At 52.2% G+C, this 10,216-nt stretch overlaps 1 protein-coding gene across 1 annotated transcript in view; it reads right to left on the bottom strand.

Moving 5' to 3' along the window:
- The window catches only part of ABCD1 (ATP binding cassette subfamily D member 1), a 135,725-nt gene that overhangs the window by 56,113 nt on the left and 69,396 nt on the right, over positions 1–10,216 (bottom strand). The window contains exon 5 of the mRNA XM_069209415.1: positions 8,740–8,834. Within this exon, the coding sequence (XP_069065516.1) occupies positions 8,740–8,834 (95 nt within the window). The remainder of the gene's footprint in view (positions 1–8,739; positions 8,835–10,216) is intronic.

Raw genomic sequence — 10,216 nt, 5'->3', positions numbered from 1 at the left:
GCTGTACCTGTTCTGTGTGTGAGTGAAGCGTGCACTGCTGCTGTCTGTGCTGTACCTGTTCTGTATGTGAGCGAGGCTTGCACTGCTGCTGTCTGTGCTGTAGCTTTTGTGTGAGTGAAGCTTGCACTGCTGCGGTCTGTGCTGTACCTGTTCTGTGTGTGAGTGAAGCTTGCACTGCTGCGGTCTGTGCTTTACACCTGTTCTGTATGTGAGTGAGGCTTGCACTGTTGCTGTCTGTGCTGTACCTGTTGTGTGTGAGTGAAGCGTGCACTGCTGCTGGCCGTGCTGTACCTGTTCTGTGTGTGAGTGAAGCGTGCACTGCTGCTGGCCGTGCTGTACCTGTTCTGTATGTGAGTGAGGCTTGCACTGCTGTCTGTGCTGTACTTGTTCTGTATGTGAGCGAGGCTTGCACTGCTGCTGCCTGTGCTGTAGCTTTTGTGTGAGTGAAGCTTGCACTGCTGCTGGCTGTGCTGTACACCTGTTCTGTATGTGAGCGAGGCTTGCACTGCTGCCTGTGCTGTACCTGTTCTGTGTGTGAGTGAAGCGTGCACTGCTGCTGGCTGTGCTGTACCTGTTCTGTGTGTGAGTGAAGCTTGCACTGCTGCTGGCTGTGCTGTACCTGTTCTGTATGTGAGCGAGGCTTGCACTGCTGCTGTCTGTGCTGTAGCTTTTGTGTGAGTGAAGCTTGCACTGCTGCGGTCTGTGCTGTACCTGTTGTGTGTGAGTGAAGCTTGCACTGCTGCGGTCTGTGCTTTACACCTGTTCTGTATGTGAGTGAGGCTTGCACTGTTGCTGTCTGTGCTGTACCTGTTGTGTGTGAGTGAAGCGTGCACTGCTGCTGGCCGTGCTGTACCTGTTCTGTGTGTGAGTGAAGAGTGCACTGCTGCTGGCCGTGCTGTACCTGTTCTGTGTGTGAGTGAAGCGTGCACTGCTGCTGTCTGTGCTGTACCTGTTCTGTGTGTGAGTGAGGCTTGCACTGCTGCTGTCTGTGCTGTAGCTTTTGTGTGAGTGAAGCTTGCACTGCTGCTGTCTGTGCTGTACCTGTTCTGTATGTGAGCGAGGCTTGCACTGCTGCTGTCTGTGCTGTAGCTTTTGTGTGAGTGAAGCTTGCACTGCTGCTGTCTGTGCTGTACCTGTTCTGTGTGTGTGAGTGAAGCGTGCACTGCTGCTGCCTGTGCTGTACCTGTTCTGTGTGTGAGTGAAGCGTGCACTGCTGCTGGCTGTGCTGTACCTGTTCTGTGTGTGAGTGAGGCTTGCACTGTTGCTGTCTGTGCTGTACCTGTTCTGTGTGTGAGTGAGTGAAGCTTCAACTGCTGCTGTCTGTGCTGTGTGTGAGTGAAGCTTGCACTGCTGTGTGCTGTACCTGTTCTGTGTGTGAGTGAAGCTTGCACTGCTGCTGTCTGTGCTTTACACCTGTTCTGTATGTGAGTGAGGCTTGCACTGTTGCTGTCTGTGCTGTACCTGTTCTGTATGTGAGTGAAGCTTGCACTGCTGCTGTCTGTGCTTTACACCTGTTCTGTATGTGAGTGAGGCTTGCACTGTTGCTGTCTGTGCTGTACCTGTTCTGTATGTGAGTGAAGCTTGCACTGCTGCAGTCTGTGCTGTACCTCTTCTGTGTGAGTGAAGCTTGCACTGTTGCTGTCTGTGCTGTACCTGTTCTGTGTGTGAGTGAAGCGTGCACTGCTGCTGCCTGTGCTGTACCTGTTCTGTGTGTGAGTGAAGCGTGCACTGCTGCTGGCTGTGCTGTACCTCTTCTGTGTGTGAGTGAAGCTTGCACTGTTGCTGTCTGTGCTGTACCTGTTCTGTGTGTGAGTGAAGCGTGCACTGCTGCTGGCTGTGCTGTACCTGTTCTGTGTGTGAGTGAGGCTTGCACTGTTGCTGTCTGCTGTACCTGTTCTGTATGTGAGTGAAGCTTGCACTGCTGCTGTCTGTGCTTTACACCTGTTCTGTATGTGAGTGAGGCTTGCACTGTTGCTGTCTGTGCTGTACCTGTTCTGTGTGTGAGTGAAGCATGCACTGCTGCTGTCTGTGCTGTACCTGTTGTGTGTGAGTGAAGCTTGCACTGCTGCTGTCTGTGCTGTACCTGTTCTGTGTGTGAGTGAAGCGTGCACTGCTGCCGGCTGTGCTGTACCTGTTCTGTGTGTGAGTGAGGCTTGCACTGTTGCTGTCTGTGCTGTACCTGTTCTGTATGTGAGTGAAGCTTGTACTGCTGCTGTCTGTGCTTTACACCTGTTCTGTATGTGAGTGAGGCTTGCACTGTTGCTGTCTGTGCTGTACCTGTTCTGTATGTGAGTGAAGCTTGCACTGCTGCTGTCTGTGCTTTACACCTGTTCTGTATGTGAGTGAGGCTTGCACTGTTGCTGTCTGTGCTGTACCTGTTCTGTGTGTGAGTGAGTGAAGCTTCAACTGCTGCTGTCTGTGCTGTGTGAGTGAAGCTTGCACTGCTGTGTGCTGTACCTGTAGTGTGTCAGCGAGGCTTGCACTGCTGTCTGTGCTGTACCTGCTCTGTGTGTGAGTGAGGCTTGCACCGATGTCTGTGCTGTACCTGTTGTGTGTGTGTGAGTGAAGCTTGCACTGCTGCTTTCTGGGTATCCCACGTCTGGATGCAGTTTTCAGACAGCAGCATGGAGACCTCTGCCAGCTGAGTAATCTCCCACCTGGCATTAGTGTCCACTGCTGATAGGCCGTGGCACACCTCAGCGAGGGCCTCCGAAGCAGTTTCACTCTACAGCGGGCAGCACTGCCGGCTTGGCACTGCTGGGCTTGCGTTAATAGTGGTGGTAAGACCGGCGCGTCAGTGCGCACCGATTAACAAGTCTATTTTTCGTGTGCACGGAGTTTTAACTCCGTGGCCCTCCCTGTACACTCCACACGTGCTCTGCCTGTTCCACTTAAACAGAGGATGCTCTCAAATGATCAGGAAATAGTCTGTCTTCGCGGCCTGTGCTGGAGGAGCGGTACCAGCTGGCATCTGTGCCCGCAGGCTCCGGGGCACGGGCACTACCAGGGCTCCGAACGCCGCCTGCACAGCCCGCAGACTGACTCAAGCACGGGTGGTTACCACGTCCCTGTGCCTTCCACCTCTCTCTGTCCTGTGTGCCGCCCACCCCTCCACCCTGTGTGTACCGCTTACCTGTGCACCGCCCACCTCTCTGATCTGTGTGTACCGCTTACCTGTGCACCGCCCACCTCTCTGATCTGTGTGTACCGCCCACCTCTCTGATCTGTGTGTACCGCTTACCTGTGTGCCGCCCACCTCTCTGATCTGTGTGTGCTGCTTACCTGTGCGCCGCCCACCTCTCTGATCTGTGTGTACCGCCTTCCTCTCTGCTCTCGGTGAGCCGCCCAGGCCTCTGTACATGCCAGGTTGGCCCGCTGGCTCCCCGCGTAGAGGGCACAGCGCTACAACGCTCTCATCAGCTGCCCACAGTGACATCTCTGGGGCGGGCCCCACTTACCGGTCGCTGGAGCCCTCCCTCTCGGAGCTGGGGCATGCCACGTCCACCCTCCATCCCTGCGGGCGGGTACCAAGGGCTCCCCCAGGCCTCACCCATGAGTAACCCCGTTTTACCACAACCACCCACCCTGCCAACAGAGTAAGATATGGAAGGAAGCTTTCTTAGAAGAGGGCAGAGTGCGGCCGGCCTTGGAGTCTGGGAGATAGGAGGGGGCCTGCGCCGCCCTGGCACAGGAAGGCACCGGGTGACTTCAACCGTTCACTATCTCCTGACCCCGGGGTGCACGGATTACCTCTCGCCCCACCCGCCTGTGCCAAGGGAGGGGACTGACCTGAGCGCACCTTGGCTGCCCTCCAGTACAGAGCACTGGCCACGTCACCGATGATCTACGGTACCTCATCAGCTGAGCCAAGTTATTTACCTTCGGCAACACTTTCTGGTGAAAACTATCTAGCTGCAGATTCCGGCGTCTGACTGGATGCACACACTTTACAGTAATACCTCTGGTGCCACCTGGCGCACTGACGTCAGGTGCTTCTCGGACTCTGTGCCCTCAGACAGAGCTGCAGAAGCACTGATAGCCCATTGTGCCGGCCCCTAGACTCGGGTCTTGTTAGCGGATGGAGCCCAAGCACAGAATGAGGAGGACGGGAGGGCTGGGGCGTGATCTGCAGCGAGACAGTCCTGCCAGAAGCGGCGTCTGTTAGAGACTTTTAGCCACAGACTCCGCTCCGCACCTTTCAACAGACAGGAAAGCAGTACCGATGGCTGTGAACGGTCTGAACCTCGGAAGTGCTGCAGGGCCGAGCAGGCGACACGCCCTCCTCGGCAGGTGTCGTTGTGGCGACAATAGCGCTTCGTGAGCGTGCGACGGGCAGGGACTCCGTGGTCCGTCAGGAGCAGTTCGGGCCCTGGTAGGATGAGTGGCGGTCGCTTTACGGCAATGCAGGGCAGATGCTTATGCAAAGCACCGCCCAGGAGGAGACGGTTCTCTGCACTGCCCCGCCTTGCCTTCCCTTTTTTGCTCCAGGGAACACCACAAAGTCAAACTGTCCTAGTTTAATGAAGGGGGGTAAAGGAGCAGGCATTGGGAATTTCCTGCCCTTTGATGGCAACCAACGATTTTCAGTTTATTTGTTAAGTAAGAAGTGTAGAGGCATAAGGGACTTTGTAAGTGACCCAATGAAGTGATGTTAAGACCAGCATAATGTGGTTTAATTTCTTGCAACCTAAGAAACAAACATCAGCATAATGCATCACTCTTTAGGAGTGCTGGTAGTCACGTCTGAAATGTACAAGTACCTGAACCAAAGATTTTAGATTCTGGTCAAGAATGAAGCGTCTGGTGCCCAAAGTACATTGAGTACTGGGTGTGCTCCTATAGTTGTAGCAGAAATGTCTTTTGTGGGTTACATTTGTGGTCTAGGATGATCCTCACGTTTGCCTCGAGTGTTGCGCAAGCGTGTGGTGTCACTTCAGTGCCTACCACATCTTTAAACCTACACCACCCAGTGCTTCGTTCTGCACAAGATACCGAACTGCCTCCTGCACCTTTTGGGAAGCAGTCACAAGAGAACGTGCCTCTTACACCATCATGCATCAACTCCTCTTCGTGTATGCCCACAGTATTTCAACAGGGAACTGTTTAGTCCAACGCCACCAAGCCCTCAGAAGCCTTTCTTTTGCATCCAGCATCGGACAGTCATGCACCGGCACATCATCTTGTGCCGTGTGTATCTTCTTTCATGCTCTGTCCTCCATCAGGAAATCGCTTCTGCTCTGAAATCCCACCTCCCTCACCAGAGGATGTTTGGCATCCTGGACCAGAGCCCCGACTCTGGTCCGAGTCCAACTCCAGCGCACCTCTTTGTACCCATTCCCAACGCGTCCTACACTCGCCTCCACCGGACTCACTTCCTGTCTGTATAAAGGCCTCCTACGTCAAGCCATGGCAGTGAATGTTTCTGCAACTCAGACCAGCACCTCCTAAACTGCCAGGAACCGTACACCACTTTCTACCCAACAGCAGCACATCTATTTGGCATTCTGTACAGCACCTCCAATAGCACTGCACACCCGTACATGTGTAATCCTGGGATCCCTTGCTAGCGAGACGCTGGGTGGGGGCTGTTCCACTGAAAGCCCTGAGGATCCTTGAGCAGTGAGATTTTGGCTGGGGGTGTTCTCTAGACAACTCTGGGGAGCCACAAACAGTGCGACTCGGGACACGGGGGATCTGGCAAGGCTCTTCTACCAGGGAACAGTGAGTCCTAGTCCTCCTGGCTTTGGTGAGAGGTCACTCTCACTGGTTGCTGTATGCAGGGAGAACTTTGTAGTTTGAACTTTCATCCACCTGGCCAGCCCTTCTCACCAACTAAACACGCTCAATCATGGTTTCTTTCCCTACCAACAAGGTACTTGCAACAACACTGCCTGTACCCTCTCCCTACAACCCCTTTAATCAAAACTCTCAACACCTCCATATAACCAGACACCCTGCTCCCTGTACCGCTGTCCTTACACTCCTCCAGTGCCTCCGTATAACCAGCAGACACCATGTTCCCTGTACCGCTGTCCTTACACTCCTCCAGTGCCTCCATATAACCAGCAGACACCCTGTTCCCTGTACCGCTGTCCTTACACTCCCCCAGTGCCTCCATATAACCAGCAGACACCCTGCTCCCTGTACCGCTGTCCTTACACTCCTCCAGTGCCTCTATATAACCAGCAGACACCCTGCTCCCTGTACCGCTGTCCTTACACTCCTCCAGTGCCTCCATATAACCAGCAGACACCCTGCTCCTTCTACCGCTGTCCTTACACTCCCCCAGTGCCTCCATATAACCAGCAGACACCCTGCTCCCTGTACCGCTGTCCTTACACTCCCCCAGTGCCTCCATATTACCAGCAGACACCCTGCTCCCTGTACCGCTGTCCTTACACTCCTCCAGTGCCTCCATATAACCAGCAGACACCCTGCTCCCTGTACCGCTGTCCTTACACTCCTCCAGTGCCTCCATATAACCAGCAGACACCCTGCTCCTTCTACCGCTGTCCTTACACTCCCCCAGTGCCTCCATATAACCAGCAGACACCCTGTTCCCTGTACCGCTGTCCTTACACTCCTCCAGTGCCTCTATATAACCAGCAGACACCCTGCTCCCTGTACCGCTGTCCTTACACTCCTCCAGTGCCTCCATATAACCAGCAGACACCCTGCTCCTTCTACCGCTGTCCTTACACTCCCCCAGTGCCTCCATATAACCAGCAGACACCCTGCTCCCTGTACCGCTGTCCTTACACTCCCCCAGTGCCTCCATATTACCAGCAGACACCCTGCTCCCTGTACCGCTGTCCTTACACTCCCCCAGTGCCTCCATATAACCAGCAGACACCCTGCTCCCTGTACCGCTGTCCTTACACTCCTCCAGTGCCTCCATATAACCAGCAGACACCCTGCTCCTTCTACCGCTGTCCTTACACTCCCCCAGTGCCTCCATATAACCAGCAGACACCCTGCTCCCTGTACCGCTGTCCTTACACTCCTCCAGTGCCACCATATAACCAGCAGACACCCTGCTCCCTGTACCGCTGTCCTTACACTCCCCCAGTGCCTCCATATAACCAGCAGACACCCTGCTCCCTGTACAGCTGTCCTTACACTCCCCCAGTGCCTCCATATTACCAGAGGACACCCTGCTCCTTGTACCGCTGTCCTTACACTCCTCCAGTGCCTCTATATAACCAGCAAACACCCTGCTCCCTGTACCGCTGTCCTTACACTCCTCCAGTGCCACCATATAACCAGAGCATGCACTCCTTGCTGCCCTAGGGGTCTTCTTTGGTCTTCTTTTTTCTTTCTTTTTTCCTCTCATGTGGCTTCTCCCCTTTTTTTCCTTCTTCCTTTACCTTAGAGTCTGACTATAAGGGGACGCTCCCTCTCCTGGACACCGGAGGCTATTACCCTCTTTTGATAGGGGAAGATCCTCTCCCCCTGCTTTGTTGTCCGTCACGCCAAGACGTGCTATATCATTTTTTATGTGAAATATGTCTTACGCACCCAGTATTGCTGCGCCGTGCATGCTTCCTTTCACATGTGTTGTGGATTGCCGTGTATTGCTGTGCCACTTTGTCACCCCTAGTACCAGACTGATTTGTCTTACTTTCTTTAGGTACTCCCCAGGTATTTCCTTGGCAAGGTAGGCCCTCCCCCCTTCCGGGTGTCACTAGTTTCTACTTTATTGTCACCATCTATACAACGCTTACTAAACATGTACAGCAGGGATCCTGCGCCCTGATGAATGCCCCGAGACCTTCCATAGCTCTATTTTGAGGGCAGAAACATGTCAGCTTTTTCTTTTTAGATAGGAGACCCAGTGAGTCATTGCTCTCACTTGGGCGTCCTAGTCTTCTTTTTAATCACATCAAACAGAACTTCCTATTAAAATATTTACATAGGTATCTGTTTAGGTGTTTTTATTTCTTAGTCTAGCTGGATCCCGTTCCAGAACCAGAATTGATTTACGCACTCCCTCCTGTTCCTTAAACAGTGAGGTTGAGTCCGCCCAGGTGGCATTGTCCTACCTGGGTGGGGCTAGGTGGTCATATGATGAAGCATGACACCATTGAGTGTGTGAGACCACCTAGTCCGTAAAGGAAATTCCCCTCCCACCCCATACACCTCAGTCCACCCCCTTCTCGCCTCTAGTTGAGGCTCACGAGGGGCTCAGTGCTACAAATGATACACTACTGACCTGCCCCCCATACAAGAACCCCGTACTCCCAATTGTGCTTCTACATTCACTTACATTCACTTATATGTTAAATAATTGATATTGTTGTGTAAATGTTAGTCCTGGTGTAATTGTTCAGTTTAATTGGGGCAGTTTGCCTCGTTTATGATTCTCCTCGTCCTGTGTAATTATAGATGAATAAATCTGACAAAGAAATAATTTCCCCAAGAGAGTATTTGTCACTTCTCTTGTTAGAAAATCGAGTAATCTATCCCAGCCTTTTGAACAATTGTTTATGCATACATGTACCCACTTGATACCAGCAGGTCTCCCTCTACCCCCCACTACCACCACCCCTCTACGCACAATTCTTCACACCTGCTTACCTACATATAAACAGTGGATCTCTTACTCCCAGTTACCCCTCTTCTTTAACCCTCCTCAACATCTGCATTGTAGCTTCCGGTCCTGGCAGCCCCACTCCCTGTAACTCTTTCTAACCCATCTCGCTCTCCCCATGTATACCGTCTTTGTACACTCTTTCTCACCCGTATGTTCAGGCAGGCCACCACGACGTCTCCGGTCGGCGTGACAATGGGGATATTCTCACAGACGATACCGTTCTCTACATCCACCACCTGACCTGGAAGATAAATCACAACAGTAGGGTGAGACACCTGAACTACTCCATGGTACTACACAGTACAGTAAAGTAGCTTAGCAGCAAGAGGAGCTTTGGCGGAGCAGCAGATAAGGCACGCCTCAACCTCTACTGGTAAGAAGGATGCACTCCTCCACTCTTTCGGTCATCCACTGGGAGCAAAATAAGCAAAGTGCTGTAACAGAAGCACGACTGTCCAAAATAAATTTCACCCACCCGTAAACGGCCAGGAGACACACTGGCCAGCAGCCACAGAGAGTAGATCCTTGTAGGAAACTGACTTGGCATGTGGTAGCTAGAAGGGCAACCCTCCGATAGGAGGTAAGTGATACACTAATTATATACACTAGTAAACAGAAATAGGCACAGAAAAGGTTTGAAAACAGTGCAAATAGCAATAATCAATAGTGACCCTAGGGGGAGCCCAAACCGCATACTAAAACAAGCATTTGCAATGCAATGGGTCTCGCGTTTGCTCGAGCTAGATCAATTAGCATTGTAAACTCCTAACCGGACTTTTCTTGCCACATAAATTGAAAAGTAAAACATTTTCACATAACTACCTGGACTTTTCTTGCCATATAAACTGAAAAGTAAAAATATCACATAAGCGAGCTGACGGCTGCCATCAACGCAAAGCAGACACACAAAGGGAAATAAAAGTTCTCTCACAGTAAAACCTGACGGCAAAAGAGCAATTATCTATGTAACCGGCAAAAGTGCAATTACCTACGTAACAGGGTCGATGTCATGCAAAGCACTGGACTTCTGCCCAGCGAGATCGCACTGCGAAAAAGAGAGAAAAAGTAGTCCAGAAACCGGACGAAAAACATGGAGCCTTGTATATTTTTAGTACTTGGTCGCTGCACTCGAGGAGGGCTAAACACCAGAAAATGCATGACATATGCATGCCTTTCACTAATGAAAGCAAGCAGATTTTAAAAGTCAAGTCAACGAACCAATGAAAGAGACTGACATGACATGGGTGTAGTTTGAAGCCCAAAGAGAGATTACAACACAGAACGAAGCGCTTTGTGCTCGCCCCTAAAAATGGAATACAAACACAGGACCTCCACGTAGGTAAGTGGACTGTATAGAGGGGAGCTGGGAGTGCTAGAAAACCAGAGGTAACCTAGTACTCCCCCCTCACACCACCCGCTCCCCAGCAACCAGGAAGGCAGGAGTAAATAACTGGAATTTACCCCAAAAGGAGAGAAAAGACGACAAGAAGGCACCCAGACAAGACTGCAAGAAACCAGTGGTGGATTCCTGGAGAGAACCTTTGGAGAGAGGGGACCAAGTCCCAGAGTCACAGTGGAGTCCAGGAGGAGTAGGAGCTCCTAACCACCCAATGTTGGCGAGGC

This window comes from Pleurodeles waltl, chromosome 10, assembly GCF_031143425.1.
Source record: "Pleurodeles waltl isolate 20211129_DDA chromosome 10, aPleWal1.hap1.20221129, whole genome shotgun sequence".
NCBI lineage: Eukaryota > Metazoa > Chordata > Amphibia > Caudata > Salamandridae > Pleurodeles > Pleurodeles waltl.
Note: the sequence above shows the minus strand (reverse complement) of the source record. Positions and strands in the feature narration are given on the sequence as shown.